The sequence below is a fragment of the Grampus griseus genome (genome assembly GCF_964374135.1).
Source record: "Grampus griseus genome assembly, chromosome: 3".
Lineage (NCBI taxonomy): Eukaryota > Metazoa > Chordata > Mammalia > Artiodactyla > Delphinidae > Grampus > Grampus griseus.
In genome coordinates this window covers 27,900,658-27,918,794 of record NC_139019.1, presented here as the reverse complement: position 1 = coordinate 27,918,794, position 18,137 = coordinate 27,900,658, and the positions used below count along the sequence as shown (strand labels likewise).

The following is an 18,137-nucleotide window of genomic DNA, read 5'->3' as shown; positions in this document are numbered from 1 at the left end:
TAGCTTATGATTTGGCCAGTAGCCTGGGGATTGACTCCAGGAGCCCCAGGGAGGCTGGTGTTGGCAGCAGAGATAAATGTAACCTGGACGTAGACGTGGGAGTTGATGCTAACCTCTGTTGCAGCTGCGACGACTAGGCTTTGTTCAGGAGACTATTTTGGAGATAAAATTCTTAGTTTAAGCAGAGGAAGTAAAAAGTAAAGCATTCAGTAAGTTCCCACAGCCCTCCGCTGGCCCTCATCATACCTGAAGGTGTGAATAGATAAAGTTAAATGTTTCCATACAGAGTTTTAATATGGTGCCTACTAAAATAATATCCCCAATGGCCTACTATTCCTTCAAGGCATGTTCTAACTTTTAGTTAGGTCTCACAGTAGCTTTGGGACAAACAATCATTTTACTTATTTTTTCCCCCCTTCCCCGAGAGAAGAGAGGATTGGAATACTTTCAGATACTTGTAGCATGTTTTATTTAACTGATTAGTGAGGGAACCGACAGGGAAGACATAAAGAACAGTTTCCCCAAGTTCTTGCAGGATAAATGTATATGTGTGTGTGTTTAGCAAAAGAAAAAAAAATACTAGGTTAGATGCAAATCTGATTAACCTTCTACAAGGCAATATAACTATAACTCCTCTGTAGTAGTTCTACCAGGTTACAAATCATAGAAACCTATTAATATCTGCAAATTATCCTTAGTTTTACAGGACTGCACATCACTGTGCTTTATCAAGTGTGGCTTGTTGGTCAAATATCCTATGACAATAAAATCTCATTCCCAAGAATATCAGGTAAGGGTGGGGCAGGTGGCTTGCAAACTGCTCTGTCACCTGAGTACTCAGTGATATTTGGACTAGCAGCCGTGGTATCACTGGGGAGTGTGAAAGGAATGCAGAGCCTCAGCCTATGCCTGCATGTTTAAAATCAGAACGTGTGCTATAGATTGAACGTTTGTGCCCCCCAGAATCCACATGTTGAAAACCTCATGCCTAATGTGATGCTCTCAGGAGATGGGCCCTTTAGAAGGTGATTAGGTCATGAAGGCTCATGAACGGAATTAGTGCCCTCATAAAAGTGGCCCAAGAACGTTCCCTTGCCATGTCTGCCAAGTGAGATTACAGTGAGAAGATGGCTGTCAATGAGGAAGTGGGTCCTCACGAGACACCAAATCTGCTGGCACCTTGATCTTGGACTTGCCAGCCTCCAGAACTGTGAGAAAGACACGTCTGGTGTTTATAAGCCGCCAAGTTTATGGTATGTTTGTTACAGCAGCCTGAACGGACTAAGACAACCTGTATTTTACCAAGACATCTGTGTGACTCACGTGCACATTGAAGTCTCAGAAGTGCTGCTTTATAACGATATTTTTAAAGATCAGGCGCTTAAACAGTTCTCTTTCCAGGTTCGAGATACATATTTTTTCCACCATACTTGCTACAGGCCACACTAGGTCAGTGGTTAGCCCAGGTCTCAGCCCTCAAATGAGCCCCCGATTCTAGTCACTGGGCCTAGAATGACAAAGTCCTTTCGGCCAGCTCCAGGCAGATCGTCACCCTCTGTGCAGCAGTCAGCTTCTCCTGCTTCTGGATGAGGCTTTGGGATTAGGGTTTCTGTAGGAAGTCAACAGGGCACTTGGTTTGGGACCTCGTTCTGCCACTGTATGTGCTGGTGCTTTACACGTATTATCATGTTAACCCTCACAAGACTCATACAAGGAGGCGTCACTGTCCCCATTTTCAGAGAAGTGCCCAAGGTCACATGATTAGAAAACACACAGGTGGGAATTGAAATCAGCATGATTACAAACCCTTCCTTCTATGTGGTCTCCTGTCACTTACCCACTGTAGCCTGCGGTTTTCTTATCTAATTCAAGACAAGCTACACACATCCTTCTACCTCTAAAATCTTTGGATTCCTTGATATATTGAACTCTTATGAGCTTCACTGCTGATTAAGAGGAATTCTGTAATAATAAATGTACTCTTCAGAGCTCCTCTCTACTGTTTGAGTACCCAGCCCACAGTTCTCACATCATTTATTACAGTTTTTTTTAAAGCAGCTGTTTACTTATCTGCTTCTTCTGTTTGTAACTATCTTCTGAGGAGGAGACGATTGGGCTGCTGTGGCTTATTTATGTTTATATCCCCAGAAGTTAGTAGCGTTTTTTTATATATATTTAGTACTCAATAAATATTTATTGAAGTACACGACACTAGTGGACGCAAAACTAGACTAGGAAACCCTTCAATTTTAGGACTCAAGTGTTCGAGTCAATATTTAATATAAATCCATTATGTTTATATCCACATGTTTGTATTCATAAAATAAAGCCACCATTCTGTTGCACAGTGGAGGATTTATTTCACACATGAATTCTTTCAAATGGGTAGGGGTCTTCTGTTCTATATTTTCTCTGCTCAGTGGAACAATAAGTTTGAAAGAACGGCATACATGATAGGAGAACTTAATGGCAGTATGACAACCATTGATCTAGTTACAAATGATAGTTTTGAAAACGGAATGTGTAAGTTTTTCATAGGGTTAATTAAGATCAGGGTTTCTCAGCTGGGGCCCATTTAGCCCCGTGAGGGACATTAGGCAATGTCAGGAGACATTTGTGGTCGTCCAAACCAGTGGAGAAGTTTTACTGGCATCTAGTGGGAGAGGCCAGACATGTTGCGAAATATCCTACAATGCACAGAACAGCCTCCAAGAAAGAATTATCCCACCCCAAATGTCAGTCGTGCTGAGATTGAGAAACCCTGGTTTAGACAGACCCTCAAATAGTGCTGGGCTTTTAGTACGTTCTTTTCGGTTGAGTGCTTGACTCAGCACTCGACCTCTGACATCCACGGCATCTCCATGATTGAATAAAGAGCATCATTGTCTAATGGCGATCCAGACGCACCATATGTCCCAGAGCTGCCCTCTGAATCAGCAACAGTGTGACCCCCTCAAGGGCCTTCCGTTCTCGGAGCCTACCAGGGTGCCCACTGTCCAAACAGGTCACTGTATGTGCCACTGATCTGTTTATATATATGCACATCACCCATAACTAGGCCACATACTCCTTGCTGGCAGAGAACATGTTTTTTCATTGCACCCCATTGGCCACCATTTCCCATAATTCCACCTTAAAATGCTTTGTCACTCAGGGCATGATAATGATGCCGTCTTTTTGGAATTCAATTGTTAAACAGTTGTTTATCTGTAAATATCCTCTATGATAAATTGCAACTAGACAGAATGTATAGTCACCAGACTCATCCATTCTTCCACCATTCTGGATAAATTGGGATTCATTTTATTTGGCGTTCAGATCTGTGTTCCTGGGGTCAGAGTTTATGTAAGTTTAAATGTTTAGGGTTAGAGATAGAGAATTCCTTAAGCTCTGTTTTCTTCCTTGATTCTCTGATTCGTGGGGATGTTGTCTTTATCTGGGAAATAAAATGGAGCCTTCACTCACACAAGAAAAATAAAAACAAACAGAAAGCTGATCTGACTGGGTAGATATTTGTCTTTGGTAAGGCATGATGGGAGGTTGATAGGTAAAGGTATTTGCCAGAGGATCAGCCCTATGAAAGCTTGTGATGTAGGTAGAAGGTGTGTTTGGCATTCATCTGCTCACTTCCCTGGACAACCTCCCACCCCATGGTAGACCCCCGCTGCAGCCCGGTGTTCTCAGACGTCACTGGTGCCTGCTGCCAGAGGGACCATCTGAGGAGCACTTAGTATTTGGGCGCTGAGACATGCAATGTCTTGTCCGTACCAGGAGCACTTGCTTTTTAAAACAGGAACCCAAGAGAATGAATCACTAATGGTAGAATTTCCAATATTAGACCACAAGGGCAGGATCGATTTTGAGAAGTCCTTCCTCCCTCAGGTCACACTGTCTTTAAGTGTAAGCAGGTAAAGAAAGCACCAGAAAGACTTCAGGTCCAGGTCCTGTGAGAGGATAAGATTTAAAAAGATTCATATTTAAGCTTTTGTTTTTATTTTTCTGTGGCTGTCAACTGGGAACAATTACCTTTAGCTTTTTTTTTGTTTTTTATTTTATTTTACTGAAGTATAGTTGATTTACAATGTTTCAGGTGCACAGCAAAGTGATTCAGTTATACATATATGTATACATACTTTTTCAGATTCTTTTTCATTATAAGTTATTGCAAGATATTGAATATAGTTCCCTGTGCTGTACAGTAGGTCTTTGTTATCTGTTTTATATACAGTAGTATGTATCTGTTAATCCCAAACTCCTAATTTATCCCTCCACCCACACCATTATCTTTTCATAGATGAAAGAAGACAGATTCTAAGGCTGTTAGGTCTCTGCAAACTTGTGTCACCCTAAGAAGCTTATTAATAGATCAACAACAATACATAATTATATTTTATTGCAGTCAGAAACTGGTTTTCTTTGGAGCCCTTTAGGGCCAGGAATTTTAGTTCTTAAGCAGTGTTGAGAGTGCAGTTTAGAAAGCTGATGGACTTCAGATGGTGGTACTATTTACTAAGCGCTTACTACGTGTCTGGCACTAGTCCATTTTCCAGTCGTGACCCTACCAGTAGGTTGCTTTTTTATTATCATCCCCGTATGACAAGTGAGGAAGTCCAAGGTCACAGCAAGTGCATGCTAGAGCCAGGCCTTGAACCCATGCTTCCTGGCCAAGGTGTCTTAGCTCCTCCCATCATAACCAGGCTGCCTACGCTGTCCTCAGGGAGCTTTCCCACGGAAGGAAATGGAAAGAGACGATGCTTCTAAATAATGCTAATACAGCTCTTGCTTGCTTGCTTTGCAGGTTTGGGAGGTGCCCTGGGTTACCTTTTGGGTGCCATCGACTGGGCCCACCTGGAACTGGGAAGACTGCTGGGCACAGAATTCCAGGTCATGTTCTTCTTCTCCTCGTCGGTGCTCACTTTGTGTTTTATTATCCATCTGTTCAGTATCCCTGAAGCCCCGCTTAGAGATGTTGCCAAGGACATTCCCCCACAGCAAGCCCCTCAGGACCTTGCATTGTCATCAGACAGAGCGTATGAGTATGGGTCTATTGAGAAAGTTAAAAATGGTTATGTACACCCAGAGCTGGCGCTGCAGGGAGAAAAAAACAAAAATCCTGCTGAACAGGTAAAGATGCAACTTCTTTTTTATTACCTTAGGAAAAATATTTTTGTTCTTGTCTTTTGTTCAGATTTTTATTTTTATTTTTTTATTTTTTATTTTTGTTTTGTTTTGTTTTGTTCAGATTTTTAAAAATTATTCTTTGTCTTTGTTTCGTTTGCTTATTTGATGCGAAAAGTCTTGTGAATCCTCAAATCCCCAGTAGCTATTATCCCTTGGAATTAAAACTTTGCACCTAATAGAAAAATGTGTGCATTTTCTTCTAGTCCTCCTGTCTCTTACTCTTTTCAGACTGTCAAACCAGGGAAGATGAAGCCAGTTGAAAAATGTAAGGCCATAAGAGAAGCCTTGACTCATCCTCAGGACACAAGAAGTATCTTCACTTCTTAGATTAGGATTATAAATTTGTATTCCAGATAGCAGCATCCCTGGGTAGGGAACTGGAGGAACTAAGAGGTTATTGGGATGAAGCCTTCCTTTTATCTTGATCACACAGTAAATAGAGAAAAGATGAGAATATAGGTTTCCGGAGACCTGCTTAAACCTTTGCGGCTCCAGGCTACCTGGAGGAGAACACTCACACTCCCTGCTGATCTCAGTTAGGATGGAGCTCCTCGCTGTGCAGTTCTGCAAGGCAGCACGGGAATCATGGAAGAGCCATACGATGGAACCCATTCGATCATTAAAGGATCTGTGTGTTTTTGAAGATTTATTTAAGACATAATATATCAGATAAAACACACATACATATACAAAATGATCTCCACTGGGAAAAGCTATGCAGATCCAGAGAAAAAATAGAAAGGATATATACCCAAAATGTTAATTGAAGTTATTGTCTCTGGGTGATGGGCTAACAGGTGGTTTTCATTTTCTTTTCTAAACCCTTCAGTCTATTCAACATTTCTATAATAGACAAGTATTACTTTGAAAATAAAGAAAAATAATGTCAGGGTTTAAGGAACAAAACAAGGCAGGGTTTACTAAAGATTAAGTAGCTATTATAGATTATGCCTGCCTCTTTGCCCTATTGATAGATTATGACTTGCCCTCAAAGGGTCACCCAGCAGAGGCTGTCTTATTCTACCCCGAGGCTGTTGTGATGATCAAATGAAATCAAGTGAGTAGAAGTCTTTTGAAAGGCATAAAACCCTCCACACCATTAAGACTTGCATCAAATGTAATTAACTTGTATTAGTATGTGCCACACGCACAACACTGTAGGCTCTGAATGGTTCTATTATGTGACTTAAAAAATAAAAGCAAAACAACATAAGAAAAAAAAAAAAGAGAAACATATCTTAGGCTCAAAGCCAAGCATCTGACACCTCTATTCCAGAAGTGCATCTTGGGAGCTTCCAGCTGAGCAATGGGTGTCTCCGAGGTGTCAGGGCCAAGGCCCTGGCCATCTTGTTTGTCAAAGTCATTACTTTCCAAAACGAGGGTGGCTATGCAATTTGAGAACTGGGATTTTTTTTTTAATGGCAAGAGGCCTGAATTATTTCATTTATTGTTCGAGCTGGATACCATAAAATCCATCTCTAGTTCCTCCATGCCATCAGTTACTCCCTTCAATATTTAGTCTCCTTCTGGTGGCACTTTTGTACAGTTCTCTCTCCCCCTGATGGCTCTGTGCCTTTTTCACTTATAAATCCATCACCACCCAATGTCCAGTTGACAAAGGTGCATAACGTATGCAGTAAAACATTTCCCAGCGGCTCAGAGTCATTGCAAGGGCTTCACAAAGGGAATTGATGCGTCAGTGAATAAGAAGCCAGCTGCATTTTCATTCTGAGTTAAAATACCCAAAGGGACTTTAAGTATTTACATTCACAGCTTTTACAGAAAGACTAGGCACAATTTTGAAGCTTTTATTTTTGGAAGAAAAAAAATTAGGTTAACAATGAAAGCAGGCTGAAAATTATGTATAAGGCAGAAGCATAAATTAATGTTTGGAATGAGACTGAATACTTGCTGGTCAGATTCACTTTTTAAAATTTTGAATTTTTGGAAAGGAAAGAAAGTGAAGGTAAATCACTTTGAGGCATGAAAATCAGGCTGTTGTCTCCCAGTCTATACCTATAATTGCTTCTTCCTGTGGTCAAGGAAAAAAGTAATAGTTCTTCATTGGATTTCTGTTATGGTCACCACTTATTTTGACAAATACCATATTCTACATGCAGAAAATGTTTATTTTTCCTAACTCCAAGGTAATGTCTATACTTTTTAATACTGATTAAGTATAAAAAAATCAGTTGAGGCATAGTCACAAATACTACAAAACTGATGAATTAAAAAAATCAACTTGTACAACGAACCTACAATGAGTAAATATAATTTTCTGCATCAAAGAATAAAAAGCATTATCATATAAGGTTAAGAGCTATGAAACAATTTGCTATTATAGTTAAAAGAGAAAATCTCAGGAGACTGTCTTATAAATAAACGAGCCAGGACCCAATATCATTATGTCAAGACTCAGAATAAATAAAAATCTGACGAGAAAGACCCATTACCCCATCATGGTTAATGTTTATGTCTCAGTGTCTTCAGGGCAGGTGATTGCTTCATATTCCTGAGGTTTCTTTCTTCTCTCATATGACAAGCTATTAAAGGCTCTTTCCTTTTTTTGTATTTCAAAACAGTTGTGTCAATAGTTCAAAATTTTTCATTCTCTCAAGGCTACTGATACCAATAAATTATAGCCTCTGGTTTTAATGTAATTTAAGTCTAGATTAAAGAATTGTGGGCATATGTAGTCATTGTGTGTGTGTGTGTGTGTGTGTGTGTGTGTGTGTGTGTTCTACAATGTTCTCACTTCTGACTTGACATAGGGCTCGTCTACACCTGTTGGCTGATGGCAGGATCCAGAGAAATAAACTAGGAGGAGGTACCTGGCCCAGAGCAGGGAGCTGATTGGCTCTATGTGGTAGTTTTCTGTTGCTACATAACAAACTACCACAAATTTAGCAGCTTAAAACCGTACCCATTTATTATCTCACAGTTCTGTAGGTCAGAAGTCTGGGTGGGCTCAGCTGCATTCTCTGCTCAGGGTCTCAAAAGGCAGAAATCAAGGTGTTGGTGAAGCTGCCTTCTCATCTGGAGGCTCCAATGGGGAAGAATCAGCTTCAAGCTCATGCAGGTAGAATCCAGCGGCTTGTGGTTGCAGATGTCCTTGTTTTCTTGTTAACTGATGATGGCCAGGGATCACTCTCATTTCCTAGAGGCCACACCCAGGTCCTTTCCATGTGGCCCCCTTCACCTTCAAAGCCAGCAATTCTTGAGCTTTGAGACTTTCTGGCTTCTCCTTCTGCTCCCAGCCAACTGGGAGAAATATAGAGAAAACTCTGTGTTTTTTAAAGGGCTGATATGACTTGATAAGGGTCACCCAGGTAATCTCCCTATTAATTAACTCAAAGCCAACTGATTAGTAACCTTAGTTATATCTGCAAAATCCTTTTGCCATGTAACGGAACAGAATCATGAGGATGGAGATCATAGAGGCCATCTTGGAATTCAGACTACTACATTTTAAGAGTCAAGAAAGAGGCTTCCCTGGTGGTACAGTGGTTAAGAATCCACCTGCCAATGCAGGGGACATGGGTTCGATCCCTGGTCTGGGAAGATCCCACATGCCACAGAGCAACTAAGCCCGTGCGCCACAACTACTGAGCCTGCGCTCTAGAGCCCATGAGCCACAACTACTGAAGCCTGCGCGCCTAGAGCCCGTGCTCTGCAACAAGTGAAGCCACCGCAATGAGAAGCCTGCACACCTCAACGAAGAGTAGCCCCCTCTCGCTGCAACTAGAGAAAGCCCACGCACAGCAACAAAGACCCAACGCAGCCAAAAAAAAAAAAAAAAGTCAAGAAATCTAAGAATTATAACCATCTAGGGGCTGGCTTAGATCTATGCGCTTCATCCTCAGCAGTGGTTCTGTTGTTCAAAGATAGGAAGCTAGATATGTCTTACATCTTGGCTCAAAGCAAGCTTTATTTCCAGTCCCTTCACCCTATCCCCAAAGCCCTGTTCCTGACCTGAAACTGCTAAGTATCTGTACGTACTTAACAGAACACCTCTTATGAGAACACGCGATGGAAACCTTGGCACCATGCCCAGGAAGTGCGACCTCGTGTGATAGTCTACTGACAGATATGTAACATGGCTGTATGCTTTGCTCCCACAGCTGGCTGTGTGTCTACACTGAACGTCACACCTGTTTGCTGTTTTATTCCAGACTCGGAGGGCAGTGACCGTGAAGTCACTGCTGAGGGTGCTGTTGAGCATGCCTCCCCACTACCGCTGCCTTTGCATCAGCCACCTCATCGGATGGACCGCCTTCCTGTCCAACATGCTCTTCTTCACAGACTTCATGGGCCGGGTAAGGGGCATGTCTGTGCACACGCTCATTATCTCACACACCTGTCCCTCCATCAGCACCTGTGGAGCTTCTGAGCCAGCCTCTAAGATGGGCACAGTAAGAGTGTAGGAAAGGGTACCTTCAAGGAGCTGGCTTACAGACAGATTCCAGAGGGAAGTTACTACACCCTACACAACTAGAGGACACTATGCGATGGGACCAGTACTTGATCAAATACAACAAATAAGGAAGAAAAATCAAGGTGAACTGTAGCGGTCACAGCAGGCTTAATAAAGGAGGTGCAGTGTGATTTGGATCTTGAAAGGAGAGAAGGAGTTGCAGAGGGAGGGGTGAAGGAGAAAACATTCTAGGCAGGCATAGGAATGGCATGTGTAGAGATGAGTCAGAAGCCTGTTGGTTGTACCAGAATATGGGTGGCCGGGTTGCCTATGGCGGGTAGAGCCAGCTGTTAGGCAGAAGGAGGGGTGTTAAAAATCCAGGGGGATGTTGTTTAGACTTTATGCATTAAGACCTCCTGAGGGTCCCTGAATGGAGATGTGAAAGGATGAAAGGGTGACGTGCTCATGGGAGAATGAGGTCTGAGCCCCAGGAGGGGGTGAAGAAGCAGAACGTGTGAGAAGGGGTCCTTACCACCCTGCACTGGTAACTCAGTGGCCCCAAATCTCTCTTGCAGATCGTGTACCACGGGGACCCCTACAGCGCACACAACTCCACAGAGTTCCTCATCTACCAAAGAGGGGTCGAGGTTGGATGCTGGGGTTTGTGCATCAACTCTGTGTTTTCCTCCCTTTATTCTTGTGAGTCTCCTCCTCCTAAGGATGTCTTCTACGGGCTGGCGGAATCTTGGATTTTATACATCTGTATTTCTATATTTATTTTTTTGCTCTCTAAGATGCCAGATTCTTGATAAATATATACGGAGGTCAGGAAAAACTATTTCCTTAGAAAGGACCGCATCAAGTAGCCTTTTCCCTAGTGAATTCTGGGTCTCATTTTCCTCAGTGATTACTTTGTACTTGCAGTAGGTGGGATCCTAATCAAAATCCTTTGGAAAGCAACAGGAAATCTTGTAAACGATATGGTGAAGTATTGGATGGATGGGGGGTAGTCACAGCCAGGATTATTGATTAACGCTAGGTCTGTGTTCTGCTGGAATAAGGGCACTGGTAGCATTTCATAGATGTGCTTATCAGTCTTGACAGAAAATGAGGGATGGTTAATATGCTAGGTGACAAAATGAACGTATAAAATAACTTAAGCTCAGATGGGCGGGTATGTAACAGGGCCACTCTTCCAGATTGAGAACAACAGCTTACCTTCTCAGACCCCAGCTTTCCATGGGGTCTGGAGTCTATTAACCCCCCTTGGCTAAGATCACCTATGAGGACACTGTAAACAAAGGGAATTCTGGGATTGGTTTTAAATAAGTCCAAACGGATGTACTCCGACTCTAGGGCATCACACAGGCTTGTTTTGTGCTGGCTAATTTGTTTGGAAGTCTCCAAGTGCTGTACACATTGAATTAAGTAAAAACTCTGGCCTATAAAACGTACGCAGGTCCCCCATTTGGAGTGGAAATCTGAGAGCTTCTCCGGCATTGTGGGGAGAATAGCTGGTCCCCAGGGCAGAGCTCCAGGCTTTGGACAGGCCCAGGGGACAGCAGGGGTATGGCTGAGGTTGGGGGGGAGGCGTTGGGGACAATCCCTGTTACCATTCTCAGGGGCATCATTCTGTCACTGAACCGTGCTTCTTGTGGGGATGGAGGCTGAATATATATAAGGACCCCTAGTCTGGCATTTAGCCCTTTGCTAAGCCATAGCACAGTGGGAAACCTGCTTCGAGATCAAGAAAAATCTCTTCAAAGTGTAGCACAATTGGGAAAAGGGGACCTAATATAAGCATATTCATGAGCCCAATCATCATAAAACCATAAAATTCATTACTTTCAAATTTATGGTAACCAAGTAGTGGTGGCTTAAAGCTTACGTTTCCTCAGCAAACCCATTTTTTCCCCCTTAGAGTGTACGAATTAAGGAAACTCCAGGGCGCTTGCTTCGGCAGCACGTATACTAAAAGGAAAGAAAAGAAAAGAAATCTCCAGGAGGACGATTTCAACTACCTAGAATCAGGGAGTGTTAGACTGAAAGGATTTAATAAATTATCCATCTCAATCCCTTTGTGCTTTCAAGAGGTGGGGGGAATATTTACCACTATTCTCATTCTTGTAAGAGGAAAACATTTTTCTAAAAGTCATTAGTATTTGAATTTTGTGTCAAGTTTAACTTGTTTTCCTCAAAAAATTCCCTTCTAGGGACCCTTCCATTAGTCTAGTCTGAGTTCCTGTATGAATTTCATGGCATTTGAAAATTCAAAAGCATGTTATTTTTTAGAGCCTTTCCAGTTAAAATCCCTGTGTATAAAGAATACCTACTATTTGAATAATTTTCCAAAGTTCTATTAATGCATAAATCTATGGGATCCCTATCACTGTGAATTAGAACTAAAATTTTCTTTATAAAATACCAACCAGCCCTACCCAAGGATCTTCAGGGGCTCTCATGCCCATAAGATGGAGTAAAAGTCCTGATCTGGGCACTCCGGGATTCACAGTTTGGCCGGGCTCACACTTGGACCTTTGTCACTCCCACGCAGGAACTCCTCCAGTGACCCACTGCACGGACGTTCTCACCTCTGTGTATTTGCTTTTGGTTTCTTCCACCCGAACTGCTGTTTCTACCTCCCCACCCAGACCCAACTCCAATATGTCCCTCTCTGTGCAATCTTTCAAGTCTTTCCCTCTGCACTCCAACCCAGTCTGGGCAGAATCAATCATTTCCCTCAATTCCAGAGCACACCCGATAACCCTGTGTTCTGGACTCATCACATAACATCAGGCACAGACCCAGAATTTCTATCCAGACAGAGCTTAGCAGGTTATCTGGCTGCTGGGCGGGCCGTGGGGAATGGTGATAAGGGACTTGTTTTTAAGCTCCTTCGCACAGCAGGCACACGTAGATCAATGAGTATAGCCACGCTGAGTACTGAAATACAGCCAGTTGTTCATATCATACACTACTACCCATAGCTGGGGCTTAAATCAATCATTTCCGTACAATCCTAAGGAGAGGCACAGTATGAGTTGGCGTCAGACCCAGCAGAGGACAAGTCAACTTGGCCCTTAAACTTATTGCTTTCTCTTTATGAATAAAGCATTCTTTGCTAGACTTTCCATCTTCGTAGTGAAGTTAGTTATGTTTCCAAATATCTCTTTATCCTCTTTTGCCTCCTTCCTGGCTGGCCTATACACTTAGTGAGAGCATTTCCCTAATGAATACCGATGGTTATCTTTTAGGTACTGAGACAACTTAGATGACGTTTTCCGCATAAATGTAATCATTAAGCAAACAGAAACTGACCTAAATTTCTACTGCTTTTATTCTCAACCTTGGCAACAGCCCTCCAAGCATGGCATGAATTTAACAGAGGAAGCACTGTTGCCCATTTAACATTTTCAGAATTCCATAATTGATACAAATGTAATAAATATTAGGTTTCTTGTCTATGCAATGTAAATCCAATAATTATTTGAACAGATATGGAAAATTTCACTCTTGAATAGGCACATTTCTAGTATCTATCATTCGTGTATCCCCTGGGTCCATGTGTTCCAGTAGAATGGGGCAGAGGAAAGACAAGGAAAGTACGGATTAAAAGCCATTTGCAGCAACATGGGTGTACCTAGAGATTGTCATACTGAGTGAAGTAAGTCAGACAAAGAGAAATATCGTATGATATCACTTATATGTGGAATCTAAAAAAAATGATACAAATGAACTTATTTACAAAAGGGAAACAGACTCACAGACTTAGAGAAAGAACTTATGGTTGCCAGGGGGGGAAGGGGGAGGGGGGAGAGATAGTTAGGGAGTTTGGGATTGACATGTATTATGTAACAACCTAAATGGGAAAATAATTTGAAAAAGAATGGATACATGTATATGTATAACTGAATCACTATGCTGTACACCTGAAACTATCACAACATTGTTAATCAGCTATACTCCAATATAAAATAAAAAGTAAAAAAAAAATAACCAATTAAAAGAGGAAGATAAAGGTTTTTTTTAGGGATTTTTCCCTACTGTGGTGGAAAACATAGTAAAATGTTTTAAAGCTGTATTTCCAATTTTAAAAAATGAGCTCTACCATGAGTTCTTTATGAGCAAGCCAAGTTTACCTGCTGGGAGGGGACCCCAGTTAAGAGTCAACCATATTCAGCAAGCTCTGTATTTATTGAAGTAATGATAGCCACCATTAACTGGGTGTCTTCTGTGTGCTTGGCACGGGGCTGGGTGATTTCCTAGACATTTTACTTCATTTGATCCTGATAACAACCACCAAGAAGGGTTTTGTTAGTTCCATTTTCTGATGAGGAAGCTGAGGTTTTGAGAAGTTGTGGAACTTGCCCATAGAGGGTGAAGGCACCAGCGAGGGGGAGGACCCCCTGACCAGCCTGGGAAGGGCTGGCAAGGCAGGGAGAGCATCTACAGGTGATGTATGTTCTTTACTTCCTTCTCAGGTTGTGCAGATGACATTTAGGTGGGGCAAAGAAACTGAATGAGTTGGATCATTCTGTGCAATCTGGTTGTGTTAATTTCCTCCAACCTGACTTTGGGCTGTGGGGCTAATAGAGACCTGGATTGTCATTTTGGTCTTGTTAGGCTAGATCTCTGTGAATCGGAAAGATACCCGCTTTTCTTCCATGGCTTGCTGCCCCAGGGTCCCATAACCAAGGCGGGCTTTTCAATCGCCTCTTTTGCATCCCGTTGCTATTCAGCTCCCCAGTACACAGTGCCTGGTCCTTCCCTGCAGAAAAGAAAATCAACCCAGCAAGGCAATCTCCAGCTTTTCTTTACACAAAGGATTCAAAACTTATTCCAAAAGCCAGCTGTTTTCAAGCACAGATAAGGAGGTTCTTCTGTTCCTGACTCAGTGTTAAAGGAAGGCTAAAAAAAGTGAATCTTCAAAAGGAAAGGTTGTCTGAAATTATGAGATGATGTGAGGCACTGCCAGCTGTAATTTCTCCCTCTCTTCTCCCCACACACAGACTTTCAGAAAGCTTTGGTTCCCTACATCGGATTAAAGGGTCTTTACTTCATGGGGTATTTGCTGTTTGGCCTGGGGACGGGCGTCATCGGGCTCTTCCCGAATGTCTACTCCAGCCTGGTCATGTGCACCTTGTTTGGCGTGATGTCCAGCACCCTGTACACCGTGCCTTTTAACCTCCTCACCGCATACCACCGTGAGCAGCAGGAAGAGCAGGTGTGTTGTTGAACCTCTGCACCGAGTGACGTCCGGACTCACCTGGAGGCTGGGGGAGCTTGCTAGGAAAATGTAGAGCAGAGCTGGAGAACAGGGCTTCTTGAAACAGCAGCACTAAGATGTCCAGCCAGATGTAACGATGGTCTAGCCAAGGCCTGACCACTTTTCCAGCCCACCCCCTCCTTACTCTGAAGCCCTGTGCACCTGGGAGCAGTCGGGCAGGTACCATTACTCCCATTAGTCAGATTAGGGAAGGTGAGGTTGGTAATGCTGAGAAACCAGCCCACAGTCACACAGAGACAAAGCAAGGGGAACTCTGGGCTCATGACATGTCCAGCATACCTGCAGTGTTTCTGGATGCCACAACGAGGGCCCAGGCCCTCAACCACTGCAGAGGTGCCTGGTGCAATTTCCGGGAGTTACTGGTTGAGCGACGTTTTCCTTGGAAGTCCGCGTTTTGGTAAGTCATGCCCTGTGTGCAGGGAGGAAAGCTGGTCGCAGGTGGTCATCTCACCAGCTGCCTCAAGGGAGGCCCGCCCCATCTCCATCTAGGAGCTCAAGCCAGAGGGCAAGACCCTATGCTGCCCTAAAAAAGCACTAGGTTTGGTATTTCTGCTCTAAGATTACCACGTTTTCTTATCCAGATATGCAACTTTTCCCCTGAAAATAGGCTTACATTTCTTTAACTGTAAAAGTTAAAGAGATGGCTAGTAGCTTAATCCATCACAGTAGGAAACTGCAAAAACGCTGAACACGCGTCCATGTGACCGCAACGCTGGCCTTCTTTTTCATCATTTGATCTGGTAAACACAGCAGGAGAGAGTTGCACTGGGTGTTAAAACCTTTTAAACAAGAGTTGTAGCTGTCCTCTTCCCTGGCAGACATGGTCACTAATGTTTCAATGCATGGCAGGTGCTTTGCTGCTAAAGAGACAGCTATCATAAAGAACTATCCCTCCACGAGGGAGTTGGATGGTACTAGGCCCAAAACACAGAGGCTTTGGACTCAGAGAACCCTGGATTCAAATCCTGCCCCGCCCCCCTCTGACAGCTATGTGACACTGGGGATCTTACTCATTTATTTATTAAATATCACTCAAAATGAGTTCATGTTTAGATGGGATAATACAATCACGTCGTTCAACAGCCACAGTGATATACATGTACGTGTGCATCCCCTCCCTCGCCTCCCCACCCTGGGCTCCTACATGTAACCACTCCCATCAGGTCTTTGTCTATTTTTCCAGTATCTTTTAATGAAAATCCAGCGATTATGGATCCGTTTTCTTATTTTCCCTTTCTTATTCAAAGGATAATGTGCGTTTTCCTGCACAATGATTTTTTCTCATTTAAGGAATTATCATTCAAACTCTCAGAGCCTTAGTTTTCTAATCAATGAAGTGGGAATGATACACCCACCTTAGAGAGTTGTCGGAAAATTAAATGAAACCAGATAGTGTAGGTAATCCGCTTAGCATAATGCCTACCTGGCACCTGGCAAAGACTCAGAAAATGGTAGGTAGTAGTATTATTGTTATCACGGGGCTAATGATTATGATATGTGCATCGAGGGAGGTGGTAAGAGTGAAATGAAGGAAGGTATGTGAAAGAGCCTTGCACAAGGCCTAGCACATATATGATACCCAATAAATGGCAATGTTATCAACCAATTCCGACCAAATATCAAACTAATCAAATATGAATCTACTAAGCAAAAAGCAACCATATTTTGAAAGGTGGAATTGCTTTTTATGTTGCTCCCCCTACACATACCTGTGATTCAACATCCTTCTGAAAATGTTTGAACCGTAACCACTAGGGAAGAGGAGGAATGGGAGACTTATTGAGCTTCTACCGCATTGTATTTATTGACTTATTGATTTATTGAAGAGATAATTTTGCGTTCTTAACCATTTAACTCCCATAGGTGTGAACGGTGGAATTTAAGACTTCGTGGCAGGTGGGGAAGAAAGGTGCAGGCCGGGGGGTGGAGCTTGAATCAGGAGTTGATAAACTGTCTTCTGGGCCGAACGTGGTCTGACACCTGCTTTTCTGTACAGTCTGTCGTGTACAGACACGACAGGAATTCTAGGAATTCTCTGACAATTTTAAAATGAGTTTTAAAACATCACTGGAAGGATAATATTTGTGACAGGGGAAACTTACATGAAAGTCAAATACCCGTGTCATAGAATTCTGTTGGAAGGCCACCTGGTTTACGTTCTGCGGCTGCTTTTGCACTGCAGCAGCAGAGTGGTGTAGTTGCAGCTGAGATCAACGACCCACAAGCTGCAAGTATTTATTACCTGGATTTTTAGAGAAGAAGTTTGCTTGCTGCCTTCTGCCCTGAAGGACAGTTGGTGCAGATCAAACGCTGTTCCTGTGCTTCCCTTGCAGAGGCAGCAGGCCCGGTGCGGGGGCCCGGACGGCAGCGTGAGAGGGCAGGGCGTGGACTGCGCCGCCCTCACCTGCATGGTGCAGCTGGCTCAGATCCTGGTTGGAGGCGGCCTGGGCCTTCTGGTCAACATGGCCGGGAGCGTCGTCGTCGTGGTGATCACAGCCTCTGCGGTGTCACTGATTGGCTGTTGTTTTGTGGCTCTCTTTGTTAGATATATGGATTAGGTCAATAAAGAGACATCGTTCCTAATCCCAGACACAGTGGAGCACACGGCAGGAGATCGATCTTTTCTTTAGCTCTGCACTGTTTGTATCTGCCCATGGGATGCCGCGTGTTACGACTTCAGCGGCGGTGATCTGCCCACTCCTCACTCTCAGCCAGCCCTCTGCACATCCGTTTCCCTATTTCAGGCATCATTGGTCTTAGGAGAGACTGGGCTATGCCTCCATTCACTGGGGGCAAAGGGCAAGTGTGGGTGACGGCACCGCCCCGGGCCTTTCTCCCTCCGTCTCAGTGCAGCGGAATGGAGAGGCAGGGTCTGTTTTCCACAGGGCATTTCAGGCCTTGACGAAACCTGCGAAGCAGACTAGCACGTCCCTGTGATGCTGGGATTTATGCTGTAATGTGATTTTTTTTTAAAACCTGCTGTCCGTGTATAGTTGGCGGGGGGGAATAATATTTTTCGTCAAATTCACTGTAACTCAAAATATTGCCAATGATTTATTTAAAGATATTAATTCAGTCATCTTTAATTCATATTTAACTCGTTCATAATTCGTGCTAATTTATAATATCCCTGACAAGTCTGCTTGAACATCTCATGCTGGAGGATTTGCTACTTTTGAAAGAGCTCATCTTATTGACACAGTAAAAATCTTTCTCTCCAGTCTGCACTTTTGTTCCAGCCGCTGGAGTCTCTAT

The 18,137-nt window shown here is 43.2% G+C and overlaps 1 protein-coding gene across 3 annotated transcripts in view; it reads left to right on the top strand.

Moving 5' to 3' along the window:
* SLC45A2 (solute carrier family 45 member 2) overlaps positions 1–17,923 on the top strand; it is a gene marked incomplete at its 5' end in the record, with an annotated part of 32,503 nt that extends 14,580 nt beyond the window's left edge. The window contains 5 exons of one of the 3 annotated variants that reach the window (XM_082651470.1): positions 4,799–5,124; positions 9,354–9,497; positions 10,171–10,294; positions 14,605–14,819; positions 17,216–17,923. In XM_082651470.1, the coding sequence (XP_082507596.1) occupies positions 4,799–5,124; positions 9,354–9,497; positions 10,171–10,294; positions 14,605–14,819; positions 17,216–17,440 (1,034 nt within the window). In that variant the 3' untranslated portion in view covers positions 17,441–17,923. The remainder of the gene's footprint in view (positions 1–4,798; positions 5,125–9,353; positions 9,498–10,170; positions 10,295–14,604; positions 14,820–17,215) is intronic. The other 2 variants (XM_082651472.1, XM_082651471.1) reach the window with 2 other exon arrangements.
* Positions 17,924–18,137: the final 214 nt, after the last annotated feature.